General features: G+C 39.9%; 1 protein-coding gene across 13 annotated transcripts in view; it reads right to left on the minus strand.

Annotated features, from left to right (window-relative positions):
* The window catches only part of BCAS3 (BCAS3 microtubule associated cell migration factor), a 569,341-nt gene that overhangs the window by 198,540 nt on the left and 352,906 nt on the right, over nt 1-17,895 (minus strand). Inside the window, exon 24 of one of the 13 annotated variants that reach the window (XM_082372018.1) lies at nt 4,488-11,832. The exons of the other annotated variants lie outside the window; for them this stretch is intronic. Within the exon in view, the coding sequence (XP_082228144.1) occupies nt 11,819-11,832 (14 nt within the window). The 3' untranslated portion in view covers nt 4,488-11,818. Of the gene's footprint in view, nt 1-4,487; nt 11,833-17,895 lie in introns of those variants that run through there. 13 annotated transcript variants of the gene reach the window in all.

Here is a 17,895-nt window from a genome sequence, read left to right on the forward strand (position 1 = left end):
TGATTTTTCAAAATGACTCAGAGATTTAGCTTAATTACATGAAAGCAGTCGATGTTGGATTAAAACGAATACCAACCACAAAAAGTCATGCACATATTCTAGCACTCTTTCTAAAAAATGACCAAAACACTCCAAAAACTTGGCATAAAGGTGCAGGTACTAACGTTACAAGAGATTTGATGGGTCACATAAAGAATAAGAAATCATCTCCCAGAAGTTTGAAGGACAAGAAAATAAAGCTTTCCATGAATGTAGAAAAAAATATCTGAGTATAAGCAAAATATCCATGATTAAATAAAATTGTAGGTGATTGAAACTGACTAGCATTTTACAATATTAATGCTAATGGTTCATCATAGTCTTGTTTGCACGTTTAACAGCTCCCATTAAAAAGAGAAAAAAAGACTTGTATGCAGGAAGGAGAAGCGAAGGGAAAACTAAAGCCATACATGGTAAGGATGGAGATAGAAGAAATATCGAATCAGCCAGAAATATACAATAGCAGTTTCCAATGTTGGGTCAGGAAATAAGGTAGTTAGAGAAAAGTTGCAATCCAAAGAGAAAACACTTTTAGGAAATGGCAAAATTAAAACAGAAGTAGATATGTAAAATAGATGAATGAAGACAAGGTCTTCCTGCACCAAGGGAGTTGTTTAGGAGAAACAGTGTCCGTTTGTGGCCAGCGATAATACTTTCCATTCAATAGAGTTTGCAGCTTGCTGATTCATATGATTGCAGGCTGGCGCCCTGCTGGCGAGCCTCTCCACTGAAATTAAATCCACTCTCTTCAGTTATAAATTATAATGCTCTATAAACAACACTCCCATTGGGAATGGGGAGAGAGAGAAAGAGAGGACGAGAAGGAGAGGGAGGAGTAGGAAAAAAAAGAGGAAGAGAGGAAGGCAGAGAGAAAAAAAAAAAAGAGCCGGAGAGGGAGAGCGTTTCTGCACAGTCCACTCACTGTTTAATGTTCTGCTCTTCTGCAACAAACAAGGGGAGTAGCTCTTCCCCAGATATCACTCCTGCTGTAATTCCTACACTGTTTGATGTAGAGCCCAGAGAGGAACGTGGGACAGTAATGTGAGTCTATAAGGAAAAGCACTTAGGAATCAATGAGTATGCAAGAAGATAAAACCATAAAATAGATTTTATACATGGATTTTTCAAATCCATTATTGAATGTATCTTTGGAGTCCCAGGGGAGAACCAAAATAAAATAACATTCTTGATTCTATTTAGATAAATTAGATCTACACGTGGCACATCTTTTGATATCCAAATCAATCAGAGATATTCCCTCAAAATGCCCGGGCAGGCAAAGGAAACATAGGAAAGCAAAGATAAAAAAGAATCATGACCAAACGGCCACAGACAAGGAGTCCAGAACGAAAAGACAGTTCAATGATTTGATCACCCACAGCACCTAGAGATTAAACACATTTTTTTTTAATGAATATCTATCTCAGAATTCAATGTTAAATTTACAGGAAAGTGAAACCTCAATTGTTTAATGTTGAAGAGTTTCTTGGTTGGTTTTTTTTTTTTTAAAGGTGGTTTCAGAAGGAAAAAAATAGAAAATATTCAGTTTTGTCAATTTCCTAAATAACTCTTGAAAGAGTCCATCGTACAGTTGGTTTGTATGCATCAGTTTCAGGGCATTAAATTATATCTATATTCCACATTTCTTTTGTGTGTCAGTCTTTCTTAGGACTGATTTATGCCCCAAAGTGGGGTAGAAACAATTATTGTCATATGCCAATTAGTATTCCAAAGGATCACGTCCACAGGTTACTCATCAACTACAAAAGGACACAGTTCCATATGAAAAAACACCTTTGAAATTTCTTACTAAACGATGAACCTGCACATAAAAAATGTCAGGGGAGGCAGGGGTTGGAGGGGATGAGAGAGAGAGGGAGGGAAGAGGCGGGGAGAGAAGCAAACCCGGTCAACCCTAGGTTTGAAGGTGATTTAGGAAAGCAGCAAACCTGCAAACCCAAGATGCGTTTCCAGTGAGGAAACTCAAGGCAAACAGAATCCTCCACAAACCCCAGATTCCCATTTCTCTCTCTTATTTACGCAGACCCAGTATTACTCCCATTTTCCTTCCAAAGTAACAAGATGAAAGACAACTCCAGTTTCCTACTTTAGTCACAGAGAGAAGAAAGAAAGGAAAGGGGACTGAGATTTCAGTTTTAGACCTGAAGGAACTGTACCAAGCTAAATTCCAAACTGTGAAAAAAAACCAAAACCCAAAAACTTTAAAATTGAAACATCGACCCAAAGCTTAACCAGAGAATTAGGTTTAGGAACAACTCTGATTTTGCTCGCTCTCTCGCTCTCCTTTTTTTTTTTTCTTTTTTAAAAAACGTGTCTGGCTGACTGTCTCTCTCTGTCTCTCTGCTTTTGGTTGTGGTGCATACCAAGTAAATTATTTGCTGATAGGTGAATCTCAGCAAATGCTTTTCTTCCTTTGAATGCCTGGTGAGCTTGTTGGGAAAAGTCATTTAAGTCACTTAAAACAATCCCATGAAAAGTAAAACTCAATTCTGAAATAAGAGTATAACTTAGAGCTTAAAAATAAATTAAATAAAGGAAACATTAAAAGATAAATGGAGCAGGATGCTCTGTGGCTGAGGTAATGTGAGTGGAAAGGGAAGAAGGAGGGTTACGTTAATAAATGATTAAAAGGCCTTAACAAGGGCCTATCAGGTTGACCAGGAAAGCATTCTTCTCCTGGGCTCCTCCTCGAGACCACCTTTTTTACATTTGTTCTCAATGCTGATCAATATGGTTTTCATTTGCTGATTTCCATAATGCCATATGTGATCTGCCAGCCTGACATAATGAAGGTAGAAAGAGCTGAAGTCATTTGAGCATTCTCGCTTGCATGACTGTCGCCAGTTCACCAAATGCCTGTTATCTGAAAGTCAGTATTTTTCTTTTGCTTATTGACAAATACCAGCAGTGTTTGCCCCTAGACAGATGTAAAACCTCAGCATTGGGTGACAAATTTAAGTTAAGATTCAAGTTAAATAATACACTTTTTCTGGAGGGTTGCTTTTTTTCTTCTTTTTTTTTCCCACCACTCAACCTGTAATTTAAGTTGGATTAAACACAGAAAAACAAGGTTTAAGTGTGAATTATCCATTTCTGAACACAAATGCTCACTTCTGTTGATAAAGCAATAAATCACAAAGAATAAAGCACATATACTTGATGATGCCACCAAAGCCTCAGGACATATTTATTGCCCCAATTCAAGCTTTCCTATAAAGATATCAATTTAGTTGGCCCACTACTACTTGTCTCTGATAACGTTCACAGAAATTCATATCGAGCTATGTTTATTAAATGTTTACTCCCTGTTAAAGTTTCTTTAATCTATGCTCTAGGATGGAGAAACATTTTTATCACATGTAAGCCTCTCACGCCTTTTTTTTTCATTGTACAGCAAAATGAGTTTGTTGAGGTCATCTCACATGAGGGAGCTATGCAAGAACCTTCCATGATGCCTGAAATGTCTCATTACAAATTCTCTGTATTGTGCATTGGTCACTTTTCCATATTCAAAAGACAATTTCAAGGAAAAGTGCCGACAAACACATTTCTGAAATGATTTCTTTTGTCTTTTGCAAGCCAAAAAAAAAAAAAACCCCCACAAAAAACAGTTGCATTCAATCAAAAGAACACTTCAAGTTTACATTTTAAAAACAAAACTATATTTAGTGACAGTAACTTCATTCACAATAGATTTTATCCCTTTTTACGTTAAACACATTAAATAATGAATAATCTGGTGATTAACTGATAAAGTCATGTTTTAGTTCTCAAAAATGTGAAAGTCTGTGGTGGCAGTTTTGTCCCGGAACTATGAAAACAAAGTCACGGAGTTTTGCCAAAAAAATCTCCCTGAGTTTTCCCAAAAAGGTGAATGTGTCATGGCTGAGTCAGCGCCCAAAGTTTTATAAATAGTTCTATCTCCAAATATTGCATTTGCTCCAACACGCAGTTCAAAATCTCTGCTTTATTACATGGGTTTTCTTTTTCCCCTTCCTTCCTTCCTTCGTCCCTCCCTCCCTTCTGTCTGTCCTCCCTCCCTTTCCTTCCTTCCTTCCCTCCTTCCTTCCCTCCTCCCTTCCTTCCTTCCTTCTATCCTTCCTTCCATCCTTCCTCCCTCCTTCCGTCCCTTTTCTTCCTTCCTTCCTTCCTTCCTCCCTCCCTCCCTCCCTTCCTTCCTTCCTCCCTCCCTCCCTTCCCTTTTTATACATGCTTATCCAGCAAAGGACATAGCTGGCTCAAAACAAAACAAAAGAAAACAAAACAAAACTGAAGGAAGACAGTGTGACATATATCTACAGGAAAAATCCTTTAAGAGAACCAAGCAGTCCCAGGGGATGAACACCAAGCTTACTTACTCAGCCCTTGCTTCCTTTCTTTAAAATGGATTGCTGTCTGTTTATTCTCCTTTCTCATAATTCCTTTATCACCAGTAAAGGGATACTTAAATGATGAGATCTTTAAACTGGCTAGTTGCAGAACATGGACTGTTCTGAAATGTTTGTTGTTGGTGGTGGTTGTTTGTTAATTCCTTTGGAAAACACTAGCAGATTCTACCCACAAATGGGAAGATAGGAGTTCAGACATCACCATGTTACGAAAGAATCTTATAAATGTTGTTGCGTTCTGATACTAAAGTTGATAATGAAGTTAAATAGTGAAGTTTAGCCAAAAAAATCAGAAAACAACAAGCCAATACAAGGATTCTAAAGGCATACAAAGGTGGAAAGAATGCATTTCAGGGACCTTTCCCTGGGGCTCTGAGATTTGGGGCTTATGGAAAAAGCAAAGGATAAAGAACACGTGGTCTGTCTAAAAGTACCAAGCTACTTTCTCTTGTGAATTCCAAATTAATTAAATAGGAGCTGTCACATTACAATGGGGGGGTTGGTGAGGTCAGATCTTTTAAGCACACTGAGTCATCTCTTTCCTTACGATAGTCATAGTAAAAACCGTAACACAGCACGAAAACCAAGAGAAGGTAATTTTGCCTAGATGTGAACCAGGGTGAAAGGCAGGAGTGATATTCTTAAAGTCTAGTGGAACTGGTGGCAGACTACCCTATGGGGTATTTGGCCACTAACCTTTATGCTTTCCTTGAACATGGCCTCAGTTGCCTCAACTCTAAAATATCAGCCACCAAATCCAATTATTAGAAGTTATACAAGTAATTGCCACCCTGAGAGGTCAGATTAACACTCTCCTCCCTCATAACATTATGATAACAAGTTAGTTAGAATAGTTTTAAAGACTCACAAAAGATGGAATCATAATCAGAACAGACTTCTAAAGTGAGGTAATGAGGTGGAGGGCATGGCAGGAAAGGGCCACTCTTATTTGCAGAAGCAACAAGAAGACAAAGAAAGTTCTACGGACAATGGACAGACGAGAAAACTATCAAGGTTCTTTTGAGCTCTAGTGAACTCAGGAGGATTAGGAGAAAAATTGTTAGAGTAAGATGATGGAAGAAAAAAAAATTTTTTATAACTGTATATTGGTTTTAAATTAATTAATTAATTAATTATATTTTTGGCTGCATTGGGTCTTCATTGCTGCACGTGGGCTTTCTTTAGTTGTGGCGAGCGGGAGCTACTCTTTTTTTTTTTTTAATTATTATTTATTTATTTATTTATTTAATTTTTGACTGTGTTGGGTCTTCGTTTCTGTGCGAGGGCTTTCTCTAGTTGCGGCAAGTGGGGGCCACTCTTCATCGCGGTGCGCGGGCCTCTCAGTATCGCGGCCTCTCTTGTTGCAGAGCACAGGCTCCAGATGCGCAGGCTCAGTAGTTGTGGCTCACGGGCCCAGTTGCTCCGTGGCATGTGGGATCTTCCCAGACCAGGGCTCGAACCCATGTCCACCGCATTGGCAGGCAGATTCTCAACCACTGCGCCACCAGGGAAGCCCGGGAGCTACTCTTCATTGTGGTGTGCGGGCTTCTCATTGCAGTGGCTTCTCTTGTTGCGGAGCATGGGCTCTAGGCGTGCAGGCTTCAGTAGATGTGGCACACGGGCTCAGCAGTGGTGACTCGTGGGCTCTAGAGCGCAGGCTCAGTAGTTGTGGTGCACGGGCTTAGCTGCTCCGCGGCATGTGGGATCTTCCCAGACCAGGGCTCGAAACCATGTCCCCTGCATTGGTAGGCGGATTCTTAACCACTGCACCACCAGGGATGTCCCGGAAGAAAATTTTTAAAAGAAGGACCAAGGAAAGGCATTATCTTCTGCAATGTCAAGACAGCATAAATAAGAAAGTTCAATAATAAGTGGTTCACATATAGAAAAAAATCTCTGGGAGGCTGTTGGTAGTTCCTCTGCCATGTAGGGCAATCCTATCTTTCACCGCTTTGTAGAGGGAGGTGTACCCACCAAACTCGAGGGCACCTTTCTCTCCAAAAGGAATATGACCAGGAATCTGCAGTACTGGGATAGTTTTGGTCTTTTTTTTGCTTAACGTAACCTCAAGATTTTACACTCTTCATAATAAAATGAAACATGAAGTTTAGAACTGGATCACTTGATTCTCTTATCTCCTTCCAGTTCAAGGAGAGGATAACTTAGTCTGCCTACTATAGCCTCTGCTTCTTGTCATAATGCTGCTCTCTGTGGGCAGAGGATCCTTGCCCTTCTTGTACTGGGTCACATAGTGGGGTTGGTGCTTGCCACTCTTCTTACAGGAAGTTCGCTGGGTTTTAGCAACGTCGCCACACTCGGGGTAGCGTGATCAGCACGGAAAGCTGTGGTCTATTGTCATCGCCATTGTATCCACAGTACTTGCAAGAGCGCCCGAAATGGGGCAGTCATTCAAAACGTGGATGCTGAACGATGGAGATCTTTAGAAGCAACGAGAGGATCTGCAGAAGTCCTTAACGTGTTTTGTATTTTTTTAATAGCAGTAGCAAAATTAAAGAAGCAGGAGAAACAGGAGGCAGCAGTAGCAGCAGCAGTAGCTGTGGTCATCACGGCCTGAAGTGACAAGCTGGCAGTGCAGGTGAAATCTGGTCGTCTAGATGTGCCTCCCCAGAAATCTGTGGCTCAGGGCCTTATCATCAGTAGAGATTTACGCCCCTTCAACCGGGCTCCCAGGAAACTCTGAACTACAAAAGAAGGTTTGAGCAAGGGTGGAAAACCAAGATCTTGAGTAACGGAAGGATTTATAGTCAAGTTTAGCAAGTGAGAAATGAAATGATGAGGTTAAGTACCTTATTAGTAATGCTCGGGTCACGACCAGGCCAGGATGGGTTAAGACAGAAGAGCCCTGTCACAAGCTCCAGAAGCAGTCTGGATGGCGCAAGGCATTTTAAACATGGCCTCAGTTTCCTGAACTCTAAAATAGCAGCCACCAAATCCAATTATTAAAAGGTCTACAAGAGCAAATCCAAGTGTAATCCAGGAAGGCAAAGGAACGGGGAGAGTTGAGAAACCTGTCTGTGGAAGGCAGATAAAAGAGAGCACTGCATTATTTTATCTCGTCATCAATGGGGAACTCTACGCTGGGAGCAGAATTTCTATTTCTAGAGCAGGTAGGGCTCTATCACACAGCTTGTCTGACGGTTCCCACTTTTCAGTCCATGCGGGTGGTGGTGATTATTTTTAATGTATTCCTCCTTCAATAAGTCATAAATAAGCTTACCTATTCAAATGACCACAATAAATGATGAGAAATAGCACACTGACCCATAAGCAGCAAAGACCCAGAAGGCAACACTTAAAACATAAACTGCCAAGAGCAACTTGATCGGGTTTCATAAATCAGAGCGACCATGGCCCTAAAAAGTGGGAATGAGAGCTCCAGTAATTGCAGCCTTCTGTCTGGAAGCATACAGTAAAAATAGCCACAGTAAGCACTCCTTCTGACCAATCAATAGACTCCTATTAACCTCCCGGCCAATTACAGGATGATTGGCTAAGCAAACAAAGAATTATTGGCTGTTTAGCTGGGACTTCATTCAGGCCTCCCTCTTCCCCTGTTTCTCATTCTGTTCCTCTCCTCCCCACCCCCTTTCCTGTGAGGAAAAAAACTTCTGCAAACACCTGATATTCATCTAAGTCTCTGCAGTTGTACAGTCTTGTTAAATTGTTACCACCTTTTCCACAAGCAGTTTTGGCAATTAACCTCATGGCCAGGGACTTCAAAGAAAACAACTGTTGAGTTTAACCTCTCTGAGCTACCATAGATTCTTTTATGATTTTTCCTGAAACACTTTCATCCAGAGAGGAAAAAATGCAGACTGATAAAATGAATGTTTATTTTAATATTTGGTTAATTTATTAAGGAGACGAACGCCTCAGACATGCACCATAAAGTGGTATGCTCACTTCTCAAAGTCTCCACAAAGTGAGGTTTTATTTTAATTTACATTCCCAACACATGTGTGCTTCTCTGCTTGTCCACAAATCCTACATTTGCTGGAATCCAAGGATTTGATACATTTGACCCTCTCTTGCCCCTGTTCACAAATCTCTCATATGTTTCTCCAAACTGTTTATAAGTTCAGAATGAAAAAGGCATGTAAAATTAATGCTAAGAACCAAAGTTGCCATTAAAAATCTATTTTCATTTTATATTTTTACCCTCATAGATACACTTTTTACATTAAAAGCAAGGCTAATCCCCAACTCTCAGGAGAATAAACTACTAGCAATAAAGATCAAAATATATGACTGAACAAGCAATACAATTCTTCTTGAGTAATCTTGTGGCCTAAGTGTTTCAATGCAATTTATGCTATGTAACCAGCTTTTTACAGCTGTATATAATAATAATCATGGGCCTGATCTTACTAGCTGAAGGCAGGTTTGTGGAGGTGTGTTAACTCCTTCAGGCCACAAAGTTCATATTAGAATTTTAACAAAAGTGATTGAATATTTAGTAGATCCTGAGAACTACGGATTTCTCCTCTGTCTCTGGCAAGGTCAGGCCTTGTAAAATTGCCACTAATACTTTTGCCACTCTGTGAAATGAAGAACTCTACAAACAGTTTAGAGTATTTGTGTAGCTCTTCTAGAAGTACAATGAGGTTGAAATAATAAATCTGCAGCAAAGGCAACAGAGCTTTTGTTTGATATTTATAGTCACCAATACCTTCTTGTTATAATTAACTCCCCCCAAAGCCATACATAACTGTTCTCTGGAAGATGACATTCTACCGTACAGTACTACAAGATGTGATAATTTTGTTAAGGGCCTGGCTTTAACCAAATAGCACTTTTCTGCCAAAACTATCCCCAGCTCCATCTCCACAAATCTAGGGGAGAAAGGAGAGAGCCCAGTAACACCGCAGTTTTTGGAGGCAGGCCTGGGGTAAAGCTCTACTTTTGCTACTTATTGGCTATACTGAAAGTGGCCAAATACAAATAACTATCCCTATCTTGTAGGGATGTTGTGAGGATACAACGGGGTTGAGTATATAATGCAAAAGTCACAAACTTTTATTTGGCCTGTACTGGTTTAAAAATCAGGAAATATCCATAAAAATGTGAATTTCCTGTCTCTCTTGACTAAATGGAAGGTCTGGCAACACTAAGCCCACATTTCTGCAACAGCAACATGGAACGGAGTAGCGACAGAACCTTAAGTGCAGGTAATTTGCTATATATAGTTCCCCGGCTTAAACCTCGCCATCGGAGCATCTGAGATTTTGAACCCTCCATGGATAGCTTAAAACAGAGTTTGGAACTGTGTTTGGCGCACAGTGTTTGCTACATAGTAAGTACTCAATAAAAGAACTACTACACCAAATAAAATCCGTTGACTCCAAAATGGAGAGAGGTTTCACAGATATCAGCTAAACATTTTATGCGGCACAGAATACATCAAGTTCTGGAAATAATTTTTTAAAACGTCCATGTATTTTGTTTTTATATATATATTTGGAAAGTTTTTTGAAAACAGCATATATATGTATATGTGCTGTCTTCAGAACCTTCCAAATATCTCTACGATCTAAAGTTCCTATAGCACTTACTTTCTTCTGGAATTTAGCACATACGATTTTGTATTGGTATTTGCATCCCTAACCAACTTGTAAGCTCAAGTGTGTATTCCCAAAGCATTGTTGAGAACATAAAAACACCTCTAATTCAGGCAACTCAGGAAACCGCTAGTCTCAAACAAGGAAACAGGTGAGTGCTACTTAAGAGGAATACTTGCTGAGAGGTAGAAGTCTGTTAGATCTAGGTTGATAAAAGAAACACCTGTAATTAGGAATGCTGTACACAGCTAACTGTATCAGCAGAAGTGTTTGAAAAGTTTTCGTTTCTTCAGTAAAATAATATTTAAGATACCAATTTGCATAACAAACTTTACTTCCAGATAGTTCAATTCCGCATCAGCATACATTTTGAATTAGCGGGATCCAAATTAGGGACTTGATGGTGTTATCACCCTTTCACTGGGATCACGAGGATTACAAGGAAAAAAATTGAAGAACGTAGTAGAAGAGCGAAGCCTAGAATTCAAATCTGCCTCTCTAGCGGCAGGATTCTCTCATTTTTACTTTAATTACAGTCCCATACTCAAAGCCAGGCAAACAATCTACCATTTTGATTAGGTTGTCTCAGACAGCTGGGGAGGGAGTGGGTAGAAATAGGCCTATGAGGTCAGTCATTATAAACAATCTGTGTTCAAAAGCAATTTTCAGACCGACCCAAACTGGTTCACAAGTACATAAGTGATCCTGTGCTACAAACAGTAACGTACCAGCTGTCTGTCTCGGGTAGACTGTGTAGAGAGGGATGAGTCCTCTCTAGAAGAGTTGAGGGGCTGCAGGGAAAAAGACAAAAATATGTCTCTACCAAGAAGAAGATAAAAGGCAACCTCAAATTTCAGGAGTATCTTAGCAGCAGCCAGGGAAGGTTTGGCAGTTTCTGCAAACAAGTGGCCTGGGTTGAAATTTGTGAAGGAAGAAAAAAATGAAATCTGTCATGAACATGAAGTTCAGATCAAACCTAAAACTTCCTCTGTCCACTCTTGTTAAGAGGACTTTCCTATTCAGCAGAACTCTCCAGAGAGCCAAGTGATTTCTGGTCATTCTCACAGCGATAGTTTGCCTTTTCTTCCTTTTTAATTTTTATATTCTTTGTCAACTTAAGTCAAAGGGGGAGGGATATTTGTGCTGAACATTTAAGAACGATTTTCAGAAGGAACATTAAATGACACGAGGCTCTGGTGCTATGCTGTACAGTTCAATGAACTCCCGCGCAGATCAGCAAGATGGTTGGAAATGCCTCTCTCCGTCTGTTTTTCATCTCCAAAGTCTGTGTACTCAGTAGAGTGTGAAGAGAGCCTCTCTTTTCTTCAGAACATTCTCCCAACGGTCCTGCCCCCACCCCCACTCCCTCTCCGAAGCCCCTGCAGCAGAGAACAGGAACTAGAGCAAATGCTTTTGTGAATTAAGAGATCTTGTGAGCGTAAATTTGGTCAGGCTGCTCCTTTCTGCAGGCCAGACCCCGCTGCTGCCCCAGGATGTGAACTGTCAGTTTGCATAGCTGGTGATGAGTTGCAGAACCATCAGCAAAGGTGAAGACGGCAGAAACAAGAAAGATTCAAGACTGGTGGAAATCATTTCACAAGGAAAATTTCAGCCATCAGTGGGAGGAAGCTTTGAAAAATGCTGCCATTTCCGAGTCAGAATGAAGGAAAAATTAAATTACTGCCGGTGAGGCGAGCCAAAGTTGCATCTCCCTCCAGGGAGAGTTTTGATAATGGTAAACATTTGACAGCTGGCCTGGAGTTGTTATCTTGTTCTAACAGTTGTTATGGTCTAAATGAATATTTCTGATAAGGAAAGAGAAAGAAAAATTTAAACACTTTTATATTTTTTCTGTTTTAAACCTTAGGGGGTAAGCCAAACAAGTTTAGAGCCACCGAGAACGTACTCCAAATGCTGGAATGATCCTGGTCTGGAAATCTCACCAGTATCATTATTTCCATTAATCTAGATGATGTAATTCTTTGATGTAAATCAACTTACTAAGAAATTATCTTTAACCTTTAGCTTCCTCCGCCACTCAAAAACCATTCCAATCGTTGACTTGAAGTCAAGAAAATAAAGCGTTAATAAAAGCAAATGTAAAAGTCCAAGATCGGAAGCTCAAGAACATGCAGAGAAATGCCGTATTGTTACAGAATCTATTTTTTAGCTACTGAGGATCAACCATCAGAAAATTTTACTCTCTCACAGATTTTATTATTTTATGAAAACGATTGGGCCAAATATTTCAGAAAGGTAACAGAAATAAAGCGGCCAAAAGAAAGAATTTTAAACTTAAAAAGGACTGTTGACTGGGTGTCTGAGGGTTTTGCATCACCAGGAGATGCAGAGTGCCTGAAGGGATATTTCATTATAAAACACTTGCTCAATTCCTATATATAGCATAAGAAAACAAGTCTGAGTTATTGTCTGAAACGTTCCAGGTCTTCACAGGCACTGGATCTATCACGGTATCTAGACATGAACGCAGAAGGCTCGGAGGAGATGGGAAGCAGTCCGGCTACCTTATATGGATCTGCTGATAGTTGTGTCCTCAGAGAAAGCACTGAAGTCCTGAGAATACTATAACCCTCTCCATCTACGTTAAAAAAGAATATCTACACTCCTAAATTTATTCTGCCTCTGACATGCTACCAGATGGGAGTTTACCAGGGGTCAAGAAAAGAGGGACCATGGCAAAAAGCAAAGAGAAGGAAGGAATCACAACACCATCCTCCTCTGGAATGAACAGAAACGTAGAAGTTATTTTCAGCAAATTTTATAAAATTTGTACTTTACTTGCCTAAAGTATAACTGGCGTAAAGTCTGGGAAATTTAGTATAATATTTAGCATTCAGAAACAAATTCTTTGAGCATCTGCTCGGCGCTACAAATTGAGCATTTGGTCTCCATCCTCATAGGCCAAGGGAATCAGCCCACCTAATCTGTAGGTATCCTATCTTTCTGTCGCTCGTATACTCAGAATGCATTTTTGCAAACATTATGCCCTAACCAAAGGAAACCTTTACCCAAAGTCTTTTCCTATTTTTCTTTAAAAAACAAAACCAGAAAAATCTACCTTGATTCTTGTATTTGTGGGAAGTAAGAGTTTCATTATTTTTTTCCCCAGGGACCCTGCCCTGCCTTAGTAGGAAAGTATATAAATCGATATTAAAGTATGGTATTTTGAGAATGTTTCAAAGTAAGGTCAAACTGGTGTTAAAAACCTTACTAGTGAAGGCTAAAATAACAGTCTGGCTGAACAGTCTTAAGTGCAGCTGACTCCAATTACTAAGTACATCCTAGCGATTTTTTTTTTTTTACTAACAAGAACAATGCAAGCAAGTCTTTGAGTTCAAAAATAACGTCAAAGAGAAGTTACTCATAAGAGAAATTAGATAAATTATCCCAACACTGCAGCCATATAGGCAGCTGACAGTTAACTTCACCTTCAGCACTGGAAAAGTTGAGTCCTTTCTCTTTAACAAATATTCAGAAAAAGAGAGGAAGGAGATTCTAAGAGGGAACAAATGCGAGGAAAAAATGCTTCTCTTGACTAAAACATCCAAGAGACTTTTGGATAAGAAAACATATACATAATCTAAACACTACAAAATCATGAAAACAGGGCTTTCAAATAAAATTTCTAAAACATTTTATTATGAAGGATTTTGAACATACACCAAAATAGACAGAAAAATATAATAAAACCCAAGCAACCTTCACACAACCCAACAACCATCAAGCCATGGCCAATCCTGCCCCATCCACATCCACCTCTCTCCTCCTGTATTATTTTGAGGCAAATTCCAGATGTCATCAAATCAGACACAGTACATGAAAAAGCAGAGATCCTTCAAGCACACTAACGGCCTCTTTCTGCCTTCACGTCCACCCCAAAATCATTTTTTTCTGATGATAAACTTCTCCCCTTCCCCATAGGTCGTTGTTACTAGTACTAACTACCCAGGGCACTACATGAATCTAGTTTGTTTTTTGTTTTTGCCACGTGGCATGCGGGATCTTAGTTCCCTGACCAGGGATTGAACCCCTGCCCCCTTCAATGGAAGCACAGAGTCCTAACCACTGGACCACCAGGGATTTCCCTACATGAATCTAGATAAACCTAGCATGTCTCAGATACACAGGACTTTTGTTTTACATGAGGGCTGATGACCTCCATATACCCTTCCATTCTTAAAAGTCTATGACTCCTCTATGCAAACAGACATTTTGGACCAGTGTTCCTCCATTACCAAAACTGGGGTCACATCATCTGGCACCAAGGAAGACACTATACAGTGGTCAAGGAAGTACAGTGGTTAAGACATCAGCTTCAGTCATACAGACCTGGTTTTAAATTTGGCTCTGCCAATTACTAACTTTGTATCCTTGGGCAAGTTCCCTGTCTCCTCATCTCTAAAACTGGAATAATAACTCCCTCATAGAACTGTTGAGAAGATTAAATGAAATAATATGTGTAGAGTGCTTAGCCAAGAATAATAAATAATAAATGGTAGCTCATTTTTAAGAATTAAGCAAGAGAATCTTACATGTGATAAATATCAATCAAGAGAGGAGGTATGTGTAAGGTGGAAAGGAGGAAGTGAAGGAAGGAATGGGGGTAAAAATATTCCACTTTTATAAATCATAACCCTCAACAAACTTCTTAAGTTTTTCAGTATAATTGTTTAATGGGAACTTTCAATAAGCTCATAATCTAAAACAAAGGTGCTTCAACCTGTTTATAACTGTCGATCCTTAAAAAATCGAATGTCCCATACACAAATGTAAAGAATTTGTGAAGAATGTAATTGAAGAATGTAATATTAATATATTACATTATATATTAATATTACATATAATATAATTATATATTACATATAATATAATTATATAATTAATTATATTAATATTAATATAGCGGGGCAAGGACTCAGAGGATGAATGCTTGCTGCCTTGTCTAAATGAACCAGCCCAGTGCATCTGTACACAGCAAAGCCAAGAAGTGACAGTACTGATAACGGAAAGTAGCAGTGGCGGCAATAGTCTCTCACTTGGCTTCAGCCTGCACCATTTCAGTATTATACTTTTGAAAAAAATCACTCAGATGAACAAAGGGCATGGGGAGGTATGCTTTTTGCTTACTTAACATTTGTCAGGACACTTGCAGATTGGGACAAAATGTATCTTAAATCATGCACTACCAAATTACTACATTACAATCTGTAATGTGCCCAATGTCATACAGTCATTTAATAAGGAAAAGAACGGACATCCACATTTTATGTAAGAACAGTCTACCTACTTACTAATTAAAAAATCACAAACTAGAAGCTTTTTGCTGACTTTTTAATGAGAGTATTCTTTTCTTTCTCTCTCTCTCTATTTTGCATTCCAAAGTTATACAAAGATTATCCTAAGATGGCCAAATGCCAGAGCACTATTTCTTGGGGTCGAGGGGCGGGGGTGAAGAGGAAAGATTAGCAACCTTTTTTTTCCGAATTTTGAATTTTATTTTACTTATTTTCATACAGCAGGTTCTTATTATCTATTTTTTTAAATTTTATTTATTTATTTTTGGCTGCATGGGGTCTTTGTTGCTGCACGTGGGCTTTCTCTAGTTGCAGCGAGTGGGGGCTACTCTTCCTTGTGGTGCTCGGGCTTCTCATTGCAGTGGCTTCTCCTGTTGTGGAGCATGGGCTCTAGGCATGCGGGCTTCAGTAGTTGTGGCACGTGGGCTCAGTAGTTGTGTCTCGTGGGCTCTAGAGCGCAGGCTCAGTAGTTGTGCCGCACGGGCTTAGTTGCTCTGCGGCATGTGGGGTCTTCCCGGACCAGGGCTCGAACCCGTGTCCCCTGCATTGGCAGGTGGATTCTTAACCACTGTGCCACCAGGGAAGTCCTAATTACTTATTTTATACATATTAGTGTATATATGTCAATCCCTATCTCCCAATTCATCCCACCACCACCACTACCACCCCCCACTGCCCCACTTTCCCTACTTGGTGTCCATACGTTTGTTCTCTACATCTGTGTCTCTATTTCTGCCTTGCAAACCGGTTCATCTGTACCATTTTTCTAGATTCCACATATATGCGTAATGTGGCTTTACAAATCAAGCCTCTCTTGGTGTGATTACCAGGTAAATGGCTGACTGTGATAACCACTTAAATAGGTTACTTTTCTTTAGTCTTTACCACACCTATTCAATCCTGCTGCTAGAATAATCTTCCTAAACAGATCACTCATCCCCTCAAGCACTTTTCATTCCTTGTCCTCTATTCCAACTCTTCTACCAGCACTTTCCTTTCACTGTCTGGTCATAATCTCCCTAGACAGCTGAAGCTCCCAAACTTCCCCGCACATACCCCCTCCTATATACTCAAACCAGATTCCAGGTTGTCCTCAAGTTATTCAGTATGTGTCTGCCTTGGTGCCTTTGCTTCTTGCCAATAGGAGTCCATTTCCTGAATCTTCACCTATCAAAAGTCTACCTATTCCTCGAATTTTAGCTCAAATGGCTTTTTTTTTTTTTTTTTTCACACAACTGTCTCTCATCGCCCCAGTTAGAACTCATCTTTCCCTTATTTGTACTCTAAGAGGACTTGATCAGTCTTGTACTATGGTCACTAGAGTTTGATTTTTATCCCCTGAATTCCAAGTTTCTAAGGGTCAGGGAGCATACCCTTTTCATTTTTTGTACCCCTTAGAGCATGGAGCACAGTGACTTAATCACACTGAACTGTGCTGCATATTTGATATCTAGGAAACCATCAGTAATAACATTTACATCTTTTCTGATAAGCAGTCCACACAAGGAATTCTTTGAGGGAAATTTCTTAACTGGCTCACCAACTCCTGGACTTTATGGTTTCTGCTACAAAGCCCCCACTGAGCCCATCTGATATACGCACAGTACACAGAAAGAGCAGCCAATTCTCTCCTGACAGAGTGAGTAAGAAACTGAAGAAGGAAGACACATGTGTAGGAGGAAATACCAAAACCACAAATATGGAAACAGTGTTTGTGAACCTCTTTCAGCCAGATCACAGACATCTTTAATTTCATCACACTTCCTTAAAAGGAGCAAGTCGGGAAATGGGAAAGGGAAAAAAATATCTTTATGCTTTTTTTTTCTTTTAAAGTCTTCCAAATTTTTAGATTAGGTCATCTGTAACTCTAAGGAGAATAATGTGTAATCTTTGAGAATGCACCTTACGTTTCTTGGCCTTTTGGCTAAGATCAAGTGAGGAATGCATCCAGACTTCAGAATTTCAATCACTAGCAATTAATACAAGGTACATGCTAGGGCAAAATAAACATAAATAAAAAATTAACAGCAACTCTTGTTGGTTATCCATTTTAAATGTAGCAGGAAATGCATATTCTATTACTTTTAAAATATAACCACAGGACTTCCCTGGTGGCGCAGTGGTTAAGAATCCACCTGCCAATGCAGGGGACACGGGTTCGAGTCTGGGAAGATCCCACATGCCGCAGAGCAATTAAACCCGTGTGCCACAACTACTGAACCTGCGCTCTAGAGCCCGTGAGCCACAACTACTGAGCCTGTGTGCCACAACTACTGAGCCTGCACACCACAACTACTGAAGCCCTCATGCCTAGAGCCTGTGCTCCGCAACAGGAGAAGCCACCGCAATGAGAAGCCCGCGCACCGCAACGAAGAGTAGCCCCCACTCGCCGCAACTAGGGAGAGCCCGCGCACAGCAACGAAGACCCAACGCAGCCAAAAATAAATAAATAAATAAATAAAATAAAATATGACTACCCTCGGGGGAAATCTAAGAGTTAGTACTACAAACAGATATATGCCAAAGCACATGTGCAGGTCCCAGTCCTTCCAA

The sequence above is a fragment of the Balaenoptera borealis genome, assembly GCF_965194805.1.
Source record: "Balaenoptera borealis genome assembly, chromosome: 20".
Lineage (NCBI taxonomy): Eukaryota > Metazoa > Chordata > Mammalia > Artiodactyla > Balaenopteridae > Balaenoptera > Balaenoptera borealis.